The sequence below is a fragment of the Melospiza melodia genome, chromosome Z, assembly GCF_035770615.1.
Source record: "Melospiza melodia melodia isolate bMelMel2 chromosome Z, bMelMel2.pri, whole genome shotgun sequence".
NCBI classification, from domain to species: domain Eukaryota; kingdom Metazoa; phylum Chordata; class Aves; order Passeriformes; family Passerellidae; genus Melospiza; species Melospiza melodia.
In genome coordinates, this window is record NC_086226.1 from 61,372,738 (window position 1) to 61,392,781 (window position 20,044).

Sequence of the window (20,044 nt, forward strand, 5' to 3'; positions counted from 1 at the left end):
GACCTTACTGGTCTTTTAGTGGAACCTAAAGTTGGAAAGGTGACCCAGTACTACTTCTACACTTCAGCAATCTCTTATTGAACAATCTCACTAATATAACCAGACATGTTTTAGTCTCCTAAAGTGTCTGGTATGAGAAAGATCTGTTACCCTTAAAGTGAATCCCATTTGCTTCACATTGCAAAACCCAGGGAGTCCTCATTCCCTGTGTAATAAGCTTCTTTATGAAGCTGCGCCTTTGGCAACAAACTGCACAATGAAATGAAAACTGGTATTGTTATTAAATTAATGTCCTTACATAACTGATCTTTCACCCAGTGGCTGCCAACACAGATCTCAGTGCAAACCACATTTCTGAGAGGAGCGCAGAGAGAGGTGAAGAGCTCAAGGAAGCAATTTTTTATTTCTCAGGAGCACAGATACAATCTCCAGCGAATTAATTTTTTTCTCCAAACTTGTATCCCCTCGAGTGCTGGCAAAACAAGGTCTTGGCAAAGATTTTTCAAGGCAACAGCAGAAGGCCCCTTGCAAGCACTGCACCGAAAATGCAGTTAGCTGCCGGTTACTGGTGCAAAAGCAGGAATGGGAAGGAAGACCCCTCCAGAGGCATAGCAGAGCTAGGTCGCCACAGGCAGGAAGGACCTCGGGGGGGAAACGGGGGCCGCGTCCTGGCTGCGGGGACAGGGCTGGCCAGAGGGCTCTGGGCAGGCGGTGGGAGCCAGGCCCAGGGAGGGCTCGGAGCCAAGGGAGCTCACCGTGCCGAGCCGGGCCCGCGCCGTTCCACGCCGTCCCACTGCCCCCCGCGCCATCCCGCGCCCTGTGGGGCCCGGCCCCGCCCCGTCCGGCCCCGCCCCGTCCCTCGGCGCTCGCCCAATGGGCGCACGGTCCTTTGCATTTTTGCATATTTATTTGCATATTTGCATATTGCCCAGGACATAAGGGCGGGCGGGCGCGGCGTTGGTGGTGCTGGGCGCTCCGCGGGCTGCCCCGTCCTTCGCTGCGCTTCGGCGCCGCGCTTCTGTTGTAGTTATCGTAAGTTTTCAGAGAAAAAAAAAACTTACTTACTTTTTAATTTTTAATTTTTTTTTTCTTTTCGCGCCGAAACTTTCGTGCCCGCGGAGGAGGCGAGATGTGGAGGAAGGCGTTGCTGGCCGCCGTGTGCCTCTGCCTGCGCTGGGGCGCTGCTCTCGGCGGTGAGTCCGGGACACGGGGCTGCCGGGCCCGCCTGTTGCTCCTGGGAAACGGGGCTTGGGGGAAGCGTGGCGGGAAGGGGGAGTTTGCAATCTTTCCTTTGTGAAGCTATCCCGGGGAGCTTGGGATGCTGCGGGACCCGGGTGTCGCGGAGTGGGCTTGGAAGGTGCTGGAGAGCGACACCGGGGGGGAACCTCCATCCTGTTAGGAGAGACCTGGAGCCTGTTCTCCGGCCGAAACTCAGGCAAACCTGCTGGGCTGGTGGCGCGACCTGTTGAGGTTTGGGATGTGTTTTTTTCCCAGAGACAAGGTGGCTTCCCAGAGTTCCTTGCCCCAGCAGGGGATTTGCACAGCAGTAGCACCACGGTAAGGTCCCTCGGCTTCCTCTTCTGTGGGGCTCATCTATCCCAGCATCCCTGCTACGTACAGTTCTTGATCCCAGACAAGGCAAGGCTGAGTTTCATCGCTATCGTGGTAATGTGTTCGAGATGTAGTTAAGCCTGTAATGAGCAGGATCCACTAGGAGAAAAGTGAACAGAGTGATTTACTCCCGTTCGTTCGCGCTCTGCCTGTTGTACCTGCACTCGTGCATAGACATCCTGCCCAAGCTGTGGGAAGTGGAAGATGTGCAAATGGTGCTAGATTTTTGCTAATGCTCTCTCAATTAATCACAATGTAACTGAAGCTGTTATGAACAAATTGACTAGCTTTAGGAGACCACTACTACTCAAACTTAAAAAAAGCTTTAAAATATTGTTAGCAGTGTCCTGTCACAGGCTTACTTTTTTACACTGATCTCCCACACATAGTATCTGTCTTTAAAAGTTTCTGGCCTTAGAAGAAAGGGTGGCTGTAGCTCCTAGAGCTGCTTTGTGATCCTAAACTGGAATATATAAACTTCTGTTTTTTCTGCTGTGCGTCCCTTTGTTACTTCTTTGTGTACAGGGAAGCTGAAGGGAACTATTCAAAAGTAAGAGGATGGGGTGCTAGGGTACAGTGAAAGGAATGTATTCTAGCTTTGAATCCAGTCTTGTGCCATCAGAAACAATCAAAACCAATTTTCATCACAGTATCCAAGTTCTATACAGTAAAATAACTGTCTTCTCAGAGAAAGCTTTCATCCCTGCAGGAACTGATTTGACACAGACTTACCAATAATTTCATTATTTCTTCTTAGGAATAGGTTTTATGAAAGCAGGTTGTGTGCTCATCCTAAAGCAATTCAAGCCTTTAGTTCCACACTTTTCCATGCACAACGCAGTAAAAAGTTTTTTGAAACCACAGCAAACACGTGATCCAGCCCTCCAAGAATCCAGAGTATTTAAAAAACAACATAGAAAAGGACTTTCTAGGTGAAAAAGATGCTGGTCCTGGAAAAGATAAAAGCATTGCTAGAAATACATTCAGATCCTTATTTACCAGCATAAATCCAGAGTCAGTATATTTACCCTGTTGTGTGATGTGAGCTGCTGGCTCTTTCTATGGTTTGTGTTTGGGATAGACATACCAGGGCAGCTGTGGCATGGCCTTTTGAGAAACAATGCATTTCTGACAAGGCACAGAGGTGAGGCTCTCAGGCCTCAAGTTGTGCTGGAGATTAGCATGATCACTAGCGCTCCTAAAGGTTTGTTGGAATCTCCTCTGTGCAGAAGTACTTGCATGGTAGGAGTTTCTCATGCATCCTTACCTCTGTATTACTGCAAAGTCTGACAATGGTTGCATTTTTTCTTCAGCTAATTGCAGCAATTCCAGAGGGACTCAGGGGTGGCTAGATATCTGCCGGATTGAATTGCAAGTGTCCCAGCTGCAGCTGAGTAAAGATTTGTGAGGGAGTACCACAGAGAGGAGTGGGCATCCCTGTGTACAGTGGGAGAACAGCAGTTTACCAGCTGCAAAACTTGAGCTGGGAGGTTCTTGCTTAGCTTCTGAACTTGTGCCCGGTAGCTTTCCAAAGGTATTGCTCTTTCTGGCCCCACCTGCGAAGTGAAGCAGAACGTACTCTCAGGGCTCTGCCATTGAGGAATACATAAATAAACATGAAGTTGTGATATTTTTGCAGCAAGGTTAAACAATAACTTGAATCGTGAGGTAGGTTTCCTGGGATGGCAACACACAGTAGTATGCTTTCAGTTTATAGTGTAGATCAAATTAAACGATAACCATTTCTGTGATGTAGGCCTTTTGCTACAGCTGGCTGTGAGTTTGCTTCAAAACTCTTAGGAATTCATTACGACTGATTGATGGGTGTTCCTAATGCTGATTGTTGGCTGATGGAAGATTTAGCCCAGTTATCTACAGCTGGTGAATGTTTGATATGTGCAGATGTTTGCTGTTGTGCATGTGTGTGCATGCGTGTCTCTGTGCGCCATAGAAGACACAGTCTAGCAGAATACTTTCTAAGGATCTTTGCACCTAGCTAATGCTATTTCCATTTCTGAGCACATAATGCTAGGAAATTGTTGTTTATCAAAGATTCCATTTTTAAAACCACAGCTTAGGTGCACTCATTCTGGCAAATGCATTGTTATCATATTTTGGCAATCTGTGTGATGTGGGCAGTTTAACTTTTGATTAATATTCCAGATGTTGTTACTTCCTCAAGACTCACATTCTCCACCCAGCTGACCAGTGGTAAACAGTTTCACAGTCAAGGCAAGTTGTCCTGGGCTTCCTGTGAAAGAAACTTGAGACTGAATCCTCTTGATTGGTCTGTCAGAATGCCTAAAGTCAGTGGGACGCTTTCAAAATTGATAATTGACAGGAGTCCCTAACTGAACGGAATTTCACAAGTTGCAAGTCCAAAGTGTCACAAACTTTGGACAGGAAAAACAAAACTACTGACTTCCAGTTAGTAAGCTTCCCCCCCACCCCCACTTTCTGTGTGTTCTGTGAGGTTTTATAACTTGCTGCACAGGACAGCTTTTTATTTCTTTTTAAAAATGGAAATTCATATTGTGCAAGTAGGGGTGTAAGAAAAGCATCAGAAAACTTTGAATAACATGATAAAATAGTGAAGTTTTGGCGATGCAGCCTGAAAAGCCAGCTTCCATCTGGAATTGGTAATTTAATTCTGCTTCAGTTCCCTAAATAATCGCTTTGTGGGTCAAGCTAACTGTGAGCACACAGCATAGACAGAAAACTTTATTTTGCAACAGGTGCTTGTGTTTGTATCTATGTGCCTGGAAGCTTTGGCAATACACAACACATGCCTTTGTACCTTTGCTGAACTATGGCTGGGAAAGTAATTTTCAGTAAAAGTGTGGATTTCTTTTTTGTCTGCATGTGTTTACTTCCAGTCTGTTTTATTCAAAAGCCTCATTTAGAAATGGGACTTGCATTCTTGTCATAAAAACCTACTTCAGTATCTCAATATCTGTATGTATATTTCTTGATATCTAATTTCTGTATCTGCATTATGAAAAATGCAATCTTAATTCAGATAAATTTCTGTCCACCTTTCAGAAACATGCTGAAAACTACCTATTTTGGGGTTTTCCATGGTTTAATTAACTTGAGTTAAAACATCTCATTAACTAAACTATGGTGAGTGTTTACATTGGCTGTCTTTGCACTTCTTTGTGTAAGACTGTAGGAATGAGGCCCAGTGGTTCACTGGCTCAGGACGTGATTCAAGGAGACTTCTCCCTTTAAATCTCTGAGGAAAAGGTCTGTGGCAAAAGTCTATGAATGACAAAGTTTGGTTCTGAATAATTTGTTTAATAGACCAAGAAATACAATGAGGTATGAAAGCAGAAGTGGGAAATGCTTGTTTTCTGAAGTGATCTTCTGAACTTCTCTGCTTCAAGTTTAAGGTACATGTAGGTGTTGATCTGTGTGTACAGACTGAGTGTTCCTGTATTCTGCAGGGGCTGGGATGTGAGGTGGTACTGCAGCTTGTGTGCAGCACAACATTAGGTGTGGACAAGATGTCTTCTGCTCAGAGCTGGGGGTCTCCATGGTTTAATTAACTTGAGTTAAAACATTTTATTAACTAAGCTATGGTGAGTGTGTGCTCAGAGCTGTATATAATTTGCAAAGCCAAACTCAGGCAAATTCTGAGAAAATCTTCTTGATGAGCCCACCGTGAAGAAGTCTGTAATAAACTCCACTACACACACACTACCCTCATCTTCCTGCTGGGAACTGACCATATGTGGACATAAGATAACATGACGCTTTTTGTGGGTATAAGATGATAACAGTAATTTCTTCTGACTTTCTAATCCTCATACAACATAGTTAAATGAGAAAAATGGCTGCCTGCCATTTCCCTAACTCATGGGCTGTTGCTTTGCAGCTGCTTCTTTCTTGGTGCTGACTGTATCTCAGTGATTTTCTGTTCTCAAATCCCCATCAAAGATTATTAGATTGAAACATGCAAATACGTGTGAAGCACTTAACACATCTTCAGTGGCAGGTGCCACTGTACTGCAATCTTTCTAAGCTTTGTGCACTTTTCCAAGTGTACCCTTAGGTATGGTACACTTTGAATTGTAAATTTCCTATGAGCTTCTTTTCAAAAGAGCTGTGGTCTGAACTTACATGCAAATTCTAGCATGTGTTTGTAATTGAAAACACACTACAAGACAGGATATCAATGTAATTTAGATTTTGGATGATTATCAGATAAGTTTAATCCAGAAGGGAAATGATATCTAGGTATGAAAGGAAGCACTATTAACTAGTGAGCAGGTGGACAATTCTTTTTCACCTTCCTGTACTAGGAGGGAATATACATAATTGAAAGTCCTGGCATTGTATGCCTTACAATTGAAAGCTGTTCTTGTTCCTTTCAAGGTTTTAGTGATTCACAGCCAAGTGAAAAGTTATAGCTGATATTTAACCAACCTGCCTTTGGGACTTTTCTTTCTCTGGCTAAAAAGTAAATAATGCAGATCTAAAGATTTTTTCCAAAAAAGTGTTTTATACTGTCAGCTGGTGACTAAGTTTTGAATATGCAGAAATAGAGAAAAAGTGCAGACATTTGGTTAGTTTGGTAAATTTAGCTTTCATTTGTAAGTAAAATGTTATATTTACCATTATGTGGATGCTTGTACTGGTAGAAGGATGGGTAAGGTCTATGAAAAACACCTTTCTTTAGGAGGAAGTAGGCAGGAAGGGCGCCCTCAGGGTAATTATCCTGGATTAGCTAGCCAGCCTAGCACAGTCAAGGTTGAAACCTAAAGCTGAGTACTGCCTCTGTTCAGTGAATGGTTCTTGCTTTCTTGCATGTGCTTTGACAGGTGAGAAATCCTGCTGAACTTGGGCAATTTTAAGCCATTGATTATGGCTGACAAGTTTCTCAGACTTGTATGTAAGCATTTGTTGCAAGGCTCTGTGCTGGTTTTAGACGTGATGAGGGAGGTTAGACCCTGATTTCTTGTGATCCTCCAAGCACAGCAAGAACTTCCCAGGCTTTTTAGAGCTTCCTGAGGTGAGTTAGTCAGTGCTCTGTTACGTATGGTAGCTTGAGTGAGAAGACCAGAAAAACTGTTTTGGAAAAAAATGAATTGTTAGTTATTTATCATCTGAGCAATGCAGCACGACTTCAGGCAGGAAATGCAAATCTGCCAGTTATCATAGAAAACCTCTTCGGCAGTGGGAAAAGGGAGTGGAAATCTGTTTTACATGCCTAGCATAAGGTCCTTATCTTGTCCATTTGTGTTCCCTATGGTGGCATGGAGCCATTCATTAATGTGTTTAGGAGTTTGTGGAAGGTTGGTGTTATTGATGCCAGGAAAGACAATGCTGAGCAGGACAGAGCTGTCCTAACTTTAGCTGCACTTGAAAAACAGGCAAGCAATATTTGCCTTACTCAAGTTGCCAAACTGGGGCCTGGGTTTTGAAAAGTTAATTACAGGGTATGCTGTATAGAGGCATTTAGGAGTTGAATCAGACAAAAAGAGGAGACATTTAAGTTTCTTCCCAAAAGAAATGGTGAATATGAAGTCTAAAGTCACTTGGCAGGAAAAGGAGTACTTAAATTTTGAAGCTGGAAGTTGGTGGGAGTGGTATTTGCAGACCACGACATACTTTGTTACCTCCAGTACAAGATCGGCACCTCCTTCCCCACCCTCCTTCCCTCTGCTTCAGGCAGAGGAAGATACTTTTTGGCAGCTTATTTTTCTGTAGGTTATCAGATGACCTGAAGATGTACTCCAAAATAGACTGCTGGTTTGCTAGTTCAGTTTTTCTGATGGGTGTCTGATCTCCTCACCTGCTGCTTGTTGGTCAAAACTTAAAACTAGTATTTTGTAAAACAGTGGTGACTTCACAGCTTTTAATGCACTGCAACTACACAGAGTTATAAAAGGCCTTGTTAAGCAGTGATTATTGGTGAGGTGATGTGGAAGATACACCACCAAAATATGTAATAGTATGGTAGTAACTCTCTGCTCTCCTGGATGACTGTCTGTGACTGTTGTGTGCACTTCTCTGTACTCTTGTGATACTTAAGAGGTTTCCTGCTTAATGTAATGGGCAAAATACTGGCTCTCAAAATGTATTCCTACCTCTCTGACAGCTCAGCAGATTCTTACTGTTTTATCAGGACCTTGGAAGGGGAGCAATTTTCACCCTTTGATTTCCTCTTTACACAGCTGCTGTGTGTCCACTGAGTGCTGTAGGAAATGAAAAACACCTGTCCCAGATATCTCCTGACTGTTCCACATATCTCTCCAACATCGCACCTGTGCCTTCTGACTTTGTCCTAGTACTCCTAAAACACTGCTATGTTTTTTGTGCTCTTATAGAAGAAGGCGAAAACAATTTTGAGGGAATCGAGAGCAAGTTTTCCTTACGGACGCCTGCAGAGCCCGATGAGGATGTCTGCTACCTGGTTCCTGGGCAGGTGAACAGCCTGGCACAGTGCAACTTCAATCATACCAGTAAAACCTTTGTGGTGATCCATGGGTGGACGGTAAGACAAAGTGGGAGGAATCTCCCTTTTATCCACGCTTAAGATAAACTGAGCAGAAGCGTCTCACAGAAATATTAATATATCTCTCCTATTTTAATTAAAATCACCAAAACCAAACAGGTGACAGGGATGTATGAAAGTTGGGTCCCAAAGCTGGTGGATGCTCTGTACAAGAGGGAGCCTGACTCAAATGTCATTGTGGTGGACTGGCTAGACCGAGCTCAGCAGCACTACCCAGTGTCGGCTGCCTACACCAGGCTGGTGGGAAAGGATGTTGCTATGTTTATTGACTGGATGGAGGTAAGACATGGAGGCACATCTCATATTCTATGTAATGTCACAGGAGACAAAACAGCAATGATGCAGCTATGTTAATCATCTCATGTTGGGTAGATGGAGTTAAACTCTTGCAGAGAGAAGTTTGCTGGACTGGTAAAATCCCAGCTTTGGTCTACTGGCTGGCTCCTACTCAGAGGCCTTTTGTACTGCGTTCCTGAGACTTTACCTTGTGGTCTGTGGGGTCCTGTGTGCCTAGAGTATTTCTGAGGACTCTGTGAAAGGTAGCTATGAAAGACAGGTTCCTATATATATTACACAGAAGCCAGTCCTTGGGAACTGCAAATGTGCCCTGCCTTAGGAGATTCAGAAACTGGTGGGGAGAGGGTGGCTGAAAACCTTTATGAAATAAACAGCCCTGTGTTCTGTCCTTTATTTTGCATTCCTCTCAGTTTTGATTTTGGCCATAAATAGGTTAGATCAAGAAATTTACAATGGCACAAAGTTATGATAACTGTTTAGCGTCTGTTCTGTTATTCATGGCTCCAACAAAAATTCCAGTGTTAACAAAACATTTTATTTTGTGTCTTCTTTTTTTTTTTTTTTTTTTTTTTTTTTTTTGTGTTTGGTTTTGAACTTTAAACAAATTGTTCTCTTCTGCAGGAGCAATTTAATTATCCTCTCAACAATCTCCACTTGCTGGGGTACAGTCTAGGTGCCCATGCTGCTGGGATTGCTGGGAATCTGACCAAAAAGAAGGTGAACAGAATTACTGGTAAGAACAACTGTGACTGTAGAGTGGAGAGTTGCATCTCTTCCATACTGAAATATTATGTTCTACTGAAAAATCACCAGAATAATTGTTACTTGCTGGCAGTACTTTGGTTATGTATTCATTATTTAATGAAACAGCAGGGCCCAATATTTCTGGGGTAGAACTGGAAAAATATTCAGAAAATAACAAGGGTGGTCAGTGAAAAGCCTTTATTTGCTTTTTTACAAGAAATGAGTGAGTAGGCCCTGATAAAGAAGCAGTCTGGGGGGTTGTGGTGGGGACTGACCAAACCATGGCTTGGCAAAGGTCACAGTATCTCTTGCAGCATAAGAAATTCAGTGGATTGTCTTTATCCAGACAGTCATTCCTTGCAGCTAATGGGAGCCCTTGAGACAGAACGGGAAGTAAATTCTGCTGCAGCAAGTTTAGTACCTGCAGAACTCTTTGCCATGGGGTGTTGTAGATGAAAGAAGTTTATATGGGCTCAAAGGGAGACTGGACAGATAACCAGAAGAGATCCCATGTGGATTATTACAAAGTTTATCATAACAGTCTCAAGAAATATTCTAGTCTGGAAATAATACTGTGAGAATTTGGGGAAGACATGTATTTTCCCTGTTGCTATGTCTGCTTAAGGTGAATTTTGGAGCCTGAGAAATCTGCTAGACAAAGCAGAGTGCGTGGCCACTCTGGGGCTGGTTTACAACCCAGCACCTGGGAGCTGAGCCACTAGCACTGACCTCATTGACAAAGGAATTGCCTTCATGAGCAAATGAAGCTAAGAAAATTGCTCATCTGTGGTGTCTTTGCTGCTGAGAGAGCTTGGGAGCACCATTCAGAAGGGAGCCTAGCTCCTGGCACTTCCACCTGAGCCTGGCTGTGATCCCAGATCCACAGGCATGCTGGGAGGTGGGCTAGGCAGCAGTCACATCTGGAAAGGTCAAGTCCTGAGAGGTGGGTGGCAGATTAAAGTCAGGAGGCCAACGTGCTAGTCCCTCTGCCCTTCCTTTCTCTAAGTTGCAGCTTTGCTGCTTTCACTGAGTCTGCCAAATCACTGACATGTCAGTAGCCCTCTGTTATTCCTCCATGGTTGCTCTTGGTGCTGAGGATGAACTGTTCCCTGGGAAAAGCACAGGGAACAATGTAATGTGGCCCCTGAAGCTCTCACAGCTGAGGGGGAAGCAGCTCAGACCGCGTGGAGCTAACAGTGGGTGAGCAGCACAGGTGCCTGTCCCCAGCTGAGGGCTGCAGAAAGGATGTGTCCCCTCAGCCAGCTCTCAGGGGTTGTGTGAACAGCAGATGGTACTTGTTCACTGGCAGAGTAGCTCTGGGCCTTTTTGATGTTAGTGTTGCTGCAGCTTGACAGTTTACCCTAGTAATCCCCTTCCCCTTAGGTGTGTAGACAGTGAAGCCCTCACTTATGTTTCCCACTTTTCCTCTGGCATGGAGTTGCCAGCAAGACTTTTCCATACTTCAGATACAACTTCTGCAGTTCTTGACAAGAAAGAAAGACATTGAGAAAATATGTAAGAGCTTGTTTCTCCCATCCACTGGAAATGCTAAAGCTCTGAGGAAGTTAGCTGGGCTTCCTTCCATGTGTCTGCATACACTTTTATTTTTTTAAACAGTGACAATTTTCAAGGTAGTGCATTTGATTCTCTGGTATACATTCATGATATCTAAGTGGTGATCAATCCATCTGTAATGTCTGCAGAAAAACTCAGTATTTTAGACCAATGTGGCAGCTGAGTTTGGCATTTGTGATCAATGTCAGTATCTTTGGCAGATAATAATATCAGTTTTTCTTTGTGGTTCGCCCCATAAAGGGCTGGATCCTGCCGGTCCTACCTTTGAGTATGCTGATGAACTCACTCGCCTCTCCCCGGATGATGCTGAGTTTGTGGATGTCCTACACACCTACACCCGAGGCTCTCCAGACCGCAGCATTGGGATCCAGAAGCCTGTTGGACACATTGATATTTATCCCAACGGTGGAGGTTTCCAGCCGGGCTGCAATTTGGGAGAAGCACTGCGTCTGATTGCTGAGAAAGGGCTCGGAGGTGAGGTTGCTCTGAAACAAACAGTGTAACATTCTGAGGGAAACCTGAATAGCCCGGCAAGGTGTCTTGCAAGGAAAGAGCTCTGAGAGGTGCAGGACTATGTTCTTTCAAATGCTTTTAAAAGTCATGCTGTAAAGCTCAGTTCTGTGATAGTGGATCATGCCTGTTGACAGCATTGCTTAGGGATTAATATCATTATATGCACATGTGTATACATATTACACATTTTCATTCTTTCAAGATGTGGATCAGCTGGTGAAATGCTCCCATGAACGATCCATCCACCTCTTCATCGACTCTCTCCTCAATGAAGAAAAGCCAAGCATGGCCTACCGCTGCAACACAAAGGAGGCCTTTGAGAAGGGCCTCTGCCTGAGCTGCCGCAAGAACCGCTGCAACAATTTGGGTTACAAGGTCAACAGAGTGAGAACAAAGAGAAACACTAAAATGTATCTGAAAACCCGTGCTCAGATGCCCTATAAAGGTAGGTACTCCTTGCTTACTGGTGAGCAAGACTGGTACTAGTGCTCAGCTGTGTGTCATGATGGGCATGTGCTGTTGGTGAGGATATTGCTGCTTTGGTGCCTGTGGTGAGCAGGGGTGAAGCTGGCCTGTGGTTTGCCATTGAATCCAAGTCTCGAGAGAAAAGTGTTGTCCTACTCGAGGTGTAGGGTAGAGTGCAAAAAGAAAGGTATTTTGTAACAAGTTTCTAAGTAGCAAAAGTTAGACAACTCCTGCTGCACAATCCAAAACTTGGAACTTTTTCAGTGTTTTTTGTCTGAATGATTACTTCTTTCTGCTGGGGAAATAATCGGCAGAACTCAGTCTGCTGAGCATCTTAATTAAAGATATGGAAGCATCAGATTTATGCCTTTGGTAGTGCACTTGCTAGAGGAGCACCAGCCTTCATTAAAGCATCACAGCACTTCTTGATTCTAATTGCTGCTGTGGGAGGTCTGAGAATGACAAAGCCCAAGAAAACTGGGATGAGAATACTTTCCTTACAGCTAGGAAAATAATGTTGGATTTTACTACTCTATTTTCCTCCTTAGCTTTGCCTGTACACCATGGTATTCTTATAGTGTGCATTGTGTGATGGACCAGCAATCAAAAAGGCTCATTCCTGACCTGCAGTGTCAGTGGGTTGTTTTTGTTTTTTGTTTTTTAGGGTTTTTTTTCCTTTTACCAAGCCTCCTGTAAGAGAAGGGCACAGCTCACTTGTTTCAAGTCAAGTATAGCAAGTCTTATATGTTCAATAGCAGGTTTGAAGGTGATACTGCACACTCTGGGAGTATTATAGTGGCAGCTTTGCTGCAAAGTTTAGCTGCAAGAGCTGCAAAGGTGTTCTTTAATGGCAATTGCCTTGCTTGCTAATATTTACATTCTTGCAAAAAAATAGTACCCTGGACACCTGCAGGGAAATAGACTAATTTTAGTGAAGCTGGGAAATTCCAGCCTAGAATTTTCAGAGGTGAGGCAGGGTGGTTTTGTCACCAGCTGTCTCTTAAGAGATTGAGTTTTCCTAATGGCATTTTCTGTTGTGTTCTTTCAGTCTTTCATTATCAGGTCAAGATTCATTTCTTTGCAAAGACTAACATGACCAAGACAAACCAGCCATTCCTGATCTCTCTCTATGGCACTCTAGACAAGAGTGAGAACATTGCTTTCACACTGTGAGTAGCTACAAAAACAACTGCAAAGAACTGTTTTGCCTAATTTGTTAAAGTTTCAACTGAAAAACTTGTTCTGGCTTCAGCTGCACTAATCTTACAGGGTCCCAGAATCTGCTCTTGTCCTTGATCAAGGAGTTGCATTTGCTTTGGAAATTAATGAACCAAATCCCACAGGAGCTCTTCTTGATAAGACATCTGAAATATGGAAACATGAAATCTGACCTGCGACACAGCTTAATAAGAGTGTTTCCAGTGCTTTCTTAATTTTTTCCTGGTATCTTTATACCATGTTAAATCTTCTTAAAAGTGGACTTATGCATCTGAAGGTCTCAGTGCAGAAGCTGAGAGACACTTGGGATTTGCTTTCACAGCTCTGCAAATAAGCATAAATTTGTGTGTACGTCCCTAGACACAGGCTGGCAGGGAATGGAGTTGTTTCCTGCTCTGACGAATGTAAGCTGGTTATGGGTGGTGGTGTCTGGGTTTTCTGAGAGCACAGGTGAGGACAGCCCTTGCCTGGCAGACTGTCCCAGGATTTTACCAGCCTAGAGAAGGATGTTTCCTTTTGCCTCTACAAAAGGTAGAGGTGTTTTTGCTTCCTTCTCTGTAGTACAAAAATTCCAGGTTCTATTTCTCCTCAATTTTCTTTGTCTGTCCAAGAATTTAAGTGGCTTTTTTGTTTGTTTTTTTTTCTTTTTCTTATTCTCCTCCCCACAGGCCTGAAATCTCCTCAAACAAGACCTTCTCCTTCCTGATTTACACAGAAGTGGATATTGGAGACCTGTTTATGGTGAAGCTGCAGTGGGAAAAAGACACCTTCTTTAGCTGGTCTGATTGGTGGACTCCCTTTACATTTGACATCCAGAGAATCAGAATGAAGTCAGGGGAAACTCAGAAAAAGTAACTTGTTTTGATTTGTTATAAGCTGTATTAATTCTAATTGACAGTGCTCCCTGATTTCTGGTATCTCAGACTGGGACAAACATGTTAAGCAGTTACAAGTGGGTACAGTATTAATGATAATCCGGGCTCCAGTGGTATCAAACCACCATTTCTATCAGCCAGGTTCAGCCATTTACTTCCACTGGGATCTGCAGCTTGTAGTCTTCCTCCCATGTAATTAATTTGTATCCCACTGTTGTACCTACTTAAGGTTAGTTATAATATGCAGAAGAGTATCTCCATGAACCAGCATCAGTGATTGTTTGTAATTTCTGTTCTCCTTTTTCATGCTGGGTTCTTGCATAGCTTTTGTCACAAAGAGCATGCTTAGATGGAGATTTTTAGAGATCCTTCCAAAAGTGTGTTTGCACAAGAATTTATTGCTTAGTTAAGTTGGATTTCCTTGGGGGTTGAATACCTGAATGGTGATAGAAAACTGAAACACGTGACTGTTGCAGGACATTGCTAATGCGTGAATGTTGAAACGTCAAAGCCTGAACAGAAGTGCTTCGACATTAATCTTTTGAAATACTCATATTCACTAAACATGAGATCTGTTTGCAGAACATGGGCCCAGAACAGAGTATGTGTGTCCTATGTATAGTATAGTAAATTATAATAAGTTCCTCCTTTGAATAAACAGGTCAGTCACTTGATCAAAGAACAGTTATCAGAGCTGAACAAATATAGGGGTGGGGAAAGTACTGATAAATAGAAAAGTGAGTGCTCATGTTTTCTGGAAATTGCAACCGACTTTGTTTGCACATGTGAGGGAGTATGGCTTTCTTCCAAGTTCATTCACCTGACAAAATCTCACGTAAAGACTGGTGTAAATAAAGATCCAAGAGACTTTGGGATAGAACTTCTGCTATCTTAGCCGCAAGAAGTTTTTTTGTTGCAAAGGATCAGTGAAAGTTATGGCTATGCTTTGATGCCCATGTATAATTCATTTACCAGTTCTTGCACAGCGTTTCTTTTGTTACAGAATTCTCTTTTAAAAATAATTTTCTCACAGGCCTGCAAAGTAGCAGTGCCCCACGTGACAAAGTATAAAGACTGTTTCCAAGAACCAGTCTTCTTTCTAAGATTAAAAAGGGATGTTTGGCTCAGTCTTGTGACTTTTCCAATATTTATTCCACAGAGTGGTGTTCTGTTCTCGAGATGGCACCTCACATCTCAGTAAGGGAGAAGAGGCAGCAATATTTGTGAAATGCTCGGAGCAGCCCGTCAGCAGGAAGAGAGGAGGGTACGAGTAATCACTATTGGTTTTAGACTGCTTTATTACCACTTGAGTGGTAATTAAACTTTTTCTTTAATTGACTTTTGCACTAGTCTTCTCAGGGCTTCAAAAGCATCACAGCTCAGAGTAACGAGAGGTTTGCTTATGGCCACTTTGGCAGCTTGAAAGCTCTTGGCTTGCTCCTCTGGTAGCCCTCCTTGCGTGGCTGTTGGCATGTCTGAGAAGCAAGCTCTGGTCACTGCCCCCCACAGTCACTCGGCCAGGTGTGAGGGACTGTTGTGGAGGGTTGCAGACGAGGCACTAGCACACAGAGAAAGGGTGTCTCTGTCTCAGCCCTTGCCCTTAGCTGCAGAACATGGGGCTGGTTCAGGAATGGAGCAGGCATGTGTGTGAAGGTGCTCTTCTTAGCACACTGCTTTCTGATGGCAGCCATCAGGTGGGTGAATTCCTGAGAGCTTCATCTCTGTGGGTCAGAGATTCTGCCTCTGTTTTATAGCCCTTTGGTGCACTTTAATATTTCTATCAATAATTTTCCTGACCCAGATTAGATGTGGAGACAGTCTTTGGACTTTACCCACTAAAGTTTGAGATAGAGAAGTGGTTATATTTATTTTAGTTCAATTACTGTGTGTGAATGGTCTCATGGGGACGCTTCTGGACTGAGATCTAGCTCTGCATAAAAATGCACATGTGCTGGGCATTAGGCTGGGGCAATGACCTGCACAGGCCTTGAGAGCTCTGTGTGTGTATCTGACATAAAATCAAGCAGAAGCCAGGAGAAGCCTAAGCATGTTATTTATCTTCCTGTTAAGTAGGGGGTTTTAAAACCTTAATTTCCAAAAATAAGACAAGAGGGAACAAGTATCTTCCTCATCACCTTTATATTTTATTTTTTTCTCCACAGTACCAAGAGAGCCTCGAAAGAAAATTCTGCTCGTGAATCTGCTTAAGTGACAAGAACAAGGATTTTTCACACTGGGGAGGAGAAGAGTCTGTTCATCCCTGTGGACTGGATGTTCAGAACCAAATATATAGAAATATTTATCTGCTGCTGGATTTTTGCCTGCTATTCCTAGCTATTTTAGAGACTTCTTGTAAAAAAAGTCTCAGCATATGAAGTTACTAACCATGAAGATACATTATCCAAATAGTTAAAAACAAAAGAAACCTGCAAAACTACTTGCCAAAGTTTGAAGTGCTGAAAAGATATAGGTAATTTTGCTTAATCATGATGCCTTGTGACAAGGTTTCTTGACATCAGATCCTATATAGCAATTTTTTAATATTTATTGAAAAGAAACAAAGCCCTGTACTTGGTTTTATTTTATCTTGCTGTTTTTATTTTGTTTGGTTTTGGGTTTTTTTGGGGTTTTTTTGGTTTTTTTTGATTACTGGGGTTTTTTTTGTTCTTTTCATGAGTCATTTGAAACTATTTTTTTTGTATCTTGGCAAATTGAATTTTCAGGCAGTTCAGTGGAGAGAGTTCATTGTTTTTCAAGTGTGTGTTTAGCAAATAAGTAGGTTTCACATGTGAAAAAAATCACCTTTGCTGTGTGTAATGCTAGAAGATGTCAGGGACTGACTTAATATGGGGATGAATTTTTTAGCTTGTGGTTATGAATGTATTTAATTGGGGGTAGATGCCAGTGCTGCTTAGCAATAGGTATGATCTGTTAAGCTGTATACTTCTATGCCACTTACCCTGGAATAAATAACAGCTCTAGAAGAAGGCAGCAATGCCAGTGTCTTATCTAGACATTTAATATTTTATCTATGCTTTCAGTTATTGCAAATGAAACTATCTAGCCTTCAGCAGTGAAAATGGAACTGCAGAGGAACTGAGCTACCAGAAAATGCAGGAAACAGATATTTCCCCCCACCCTCCCCCCTCTCCCTGCTTGCTTGCGTCACGTTTGCCGAAGCTGTCACAGTTTCTCTGCTCTTTGGCACCAAGTGTCAGTCATGCAGCTGCGTGGCTGCTGTGTGCAGCTTTCAGTGCAAGTGAATCCCCTTGACAGCTGACAAGGATGCTCATACTTCCCTGTACTGGAATTGTGACTGCCAGTGATCCACCTCAGTTTGTTTCTTGGCTGTGGCACAGTGCTAGGAGCTGCACAGTTTTCTGCCATGAGATGGAATTCAGCAGGAAGCAGGAGCTGAGCCAATTAGAAGCAGCCTGGTTGTGCTCCACAAGAAGGAGTGCTCAGAAAAACTCTCAAATTAGCCGTGCTGCAAGTTTAAAAAAATAGGTATATTGGAGGCAGTCTGCTTCCTCATTTTTAAGTAATATGTAGTTTTTCTAGCACGCCGAAATGTGCAGTAGCCCTCTTTTGACTTTCTAAAGAGTAAACAAAATGCTGGGGAGGCACAAGGGCTTTAAGATAGACATTTGGAGAAGTGTAATGTTAGCTGTTGATGCTGGGTGTTGTAGTCTTTTCCTGCATGTGCAAGACAGCATGGAGATGGTGACTTCTTCAATATCATCCCATCTTAAAAGCAAAGAAAAAATATGTATGTGTTTATATGCACAATTTGTTTCTTATTTCCAACTGTAGCTGCTAGCATATTTGGGGATAAAAGTCTTAAACAGTGCAATATGTTGGAATATTAATAGCTCTGAATTTGCTCACATTTGATTTCACATTTGATTAAACTACAGCAGAGATGTGATGAGTCACTGAGGGTGGGGTTGAGTATTGAGCCACTGCATTTGAGACCTCTAAAAATAAATACAGTGATTTATTCCCTATAGATTCCACATTTTGTTGCAATTTTCTCTTGAAAGTCAAATTCTTCAGAAGCAAAATATCTGGACAGCTCTTAATACAGGATCAAATACAAACACATTTAAAATTTGGATACAAAGTAGTGAAGGTTCTTTTCATAAGGAAACATGATTTAGCTTTGAATGTTATTTATTAGCTGTAAATAAGATATTTATGAGTGTAAAGGTAGTTTGTATATATTGCTAAAGTTGCTGACAGTCTCTACATTAATACAGTTGTGTAGTATTAATCCTGTATATAGCTTTCAGAGATTTTTATCAACAAGCCACTTACATTGCACTGTTTCTAATGTCGTTAATACTTTTTTTTTTGAAATCTCCTCAGTTTTGTATAGAACAGAAACCTATGGTTTTAATAAAATTCTCAAACTGAATCTGAAGTCACTACTTTCCTTTTGATGAAACCATCTGCTGTATACCTTTTATGTGAAGGCCAGAGCCTATCCTTGAATTCTGGGCTGAAAAGATGGAATGAGACACTGGAAAAAAAAAGGAATGTGTGATTTCTGCACCACTCTCCCCCACATAATTTTGGGAAATGCAAAAGTCATGTATTAAGACCCCAAGGAATCACTGTGTGGAACAAAGAATCCCGCATCATAAAAGAAGTAGCTTTTCACCTGCAGTTTGTGGTTTTTGTGTTTCAGGCCCTTTTAAGGACAGTTCAAGAACTGTCCTTACTTTGAAGGGCTTGTTTCCTTTTCTTTTTTGTTTCTTTTTTTTTTTTTCCTTTTTTTTTTTCTGGCAGGTGTCAGAACTATGCTTCTGCTTCACATTTTACCAAAATGGAGATGTTCTGACCCTGTGGGTGCAGGAGGAAAGCACCAGACTCTTGCCACCACTATTGCTTAAGGAAGTAACTGAAAAATCACTTTCGACCATCTGTTAGGAGTGCAGCTGAGCTCAAGAGTGGTTGTCACCAGAACACTTTGCTCTGTCATATACAGCAAGGCTCCACCCAGGCAATGGAGAGGGGTTGCTGGAATAAAGGAGAATTGTAGTGACATGCACCTGGGGGATCACATTAGGGGTAATTGGAGCAGCTCCCAGTTGACCTGGGGAACTCTGCTTCCAACAGTCTTCCTTGGTGAAAGATGACTGCGCTTTGGCAAGAGCAGAGCTTCATTCCTTGAGAAAGCAGAGGGAAGCTATGCTGTGGAAAATGGATGGTTGGAGAGCCTGAATGGAGGGAGGGATGAAAGAAGAACTGGAGAGGGAAGGGAAGGGAATCCTTCCAGTGGAAGAGCAAAGAACCGGATCTGCAGACTGGAGTGCTTTGAAACTGGGTGTTCTAGGGACACTGCTCATCCCCTGTGTCAGTGTCCGGGTTAGGGAACTAGAGGGACTCCTACAGTTGTACAAGACAGGGCTTGGGTTCACATCTAAAAACACCATGGTATAACTATTCTTTTAACAGCACAGCAGCCTCAATATACTAATTGTGTTCTTAGGTAAAGCAGAGAAATAGTTTGTGGTGGAGGGACAAGAATCCAGGTGTCTCCTGTGAGTATTTAGAGCCATCTTTAGAGCCACCCCTGTGCCCCTTTACACTTGCATGTTGCTCTGCAATGCCTAGCCACATCAGAAAAGGTGATGATCCCTGCTCACCCTGCCAACAGTCTCTGGAATGGGCTGCAGGGATAGGCTGTCCAGCAGTCAACCAGACAAGACAGAAGGAGACATTCTTGGCTGGAAGGAAAGAGTGAAGAAAAAGGATTTTAGCCAGAGTATCTGCATGATGAGGAAATAATGACTCAGGTTTCTAATGCCTAGATTTTCATTTTCATATTTAACTCTCCGAAATTTTTGGAACCAGCAGTGACTTTGCTCTCCATAAGTGTCTGCATGCTTTCTCCATTTAGATATAGTTGTGTGCCTGTTCTTTTGTGTGTTAAGAACAAAATGTCAAAGCTTGCTGCTTGGGATGAGCAAGACATTGGGCATGTGTTGTTTCTAAAGGTCAAAAACAGATATTGAAAAAAAAGTTTATGTTAGAGGGAAGAATGAAACCAGCTGTAGTATTTTCCTTTTTATTTACAGCTGTCAGTGCAAGGTTCTCCATATTCTGACTGTCAGAGCAAACAGAGCTGTATTAAAATCCTCAGGGAAGATATTTCCATCTCCTACTGCTGCCTCTTTCCAGAGAAGTCATCTAGTCAAATGTCTTTTGTGGCAGGTCAGGA

General features: G+C 42.7%; 1 protein-coding gene and 1 long non-coding RNA gene across 3 annotated transcripts; one reads left to right on the top strand and one right to left on the bottom strand.

Moving 5' to 3' along the window:
* Nucleotides 1-969: 969 nt before the first annotated feature.
* On the top strand, nt 970-18,235 carry LPL (lipoprotein lipase). 2 transcript variants are annotated; one of them, XM_063181227.1, is made up of 10 exons: nt 970-1,193; nt 7,947-8,110; nt 8,231-8,410; nt 9,050-9,161; nt 10,988-11,221; nt 11,463-11,705; nt 12,774-12,894; nt 13,612-13,794; nt 14,978-15,082; nt 15,981-18,235. In XM_063181227.1, exons 1-10 carry the CDS (start codon nt 1,130-1,132, stop codon nt 16,024-16,026), a joined length of 1,452 nt encoding a protein of 483 aa, XP_063037297.1. In that variant the 5' UTR covers nt 970-1,129; the 3' UTR covers nt 16,027-18,235. The 2 variants fall into 2 exon arrangements, with proteins under 2 accessions (XP_063037297.1, XP_063037296.1); XM_063181226.1 differs by having other exon boundaries at nt 971-1,193; nt 7,944-8,110.
* On the bottom strand, nt 1,204-2,938 carry LOC134432457 (uncharacterized). Its single transcript, XR_010031339.1, has 3 exons — nt 2,879-2,938; nt 2,344-2,561; nt 1,204-1,710 (listed from the first exon to the last, which is right to left on the bottom strand). It is a non-coding gene; the product is annotated as an uncharacterized LOC134432457 (long non-coding RNA).
* Nucleotides 18,236-20,044: the final 1,809 nt, after the last annotated feature.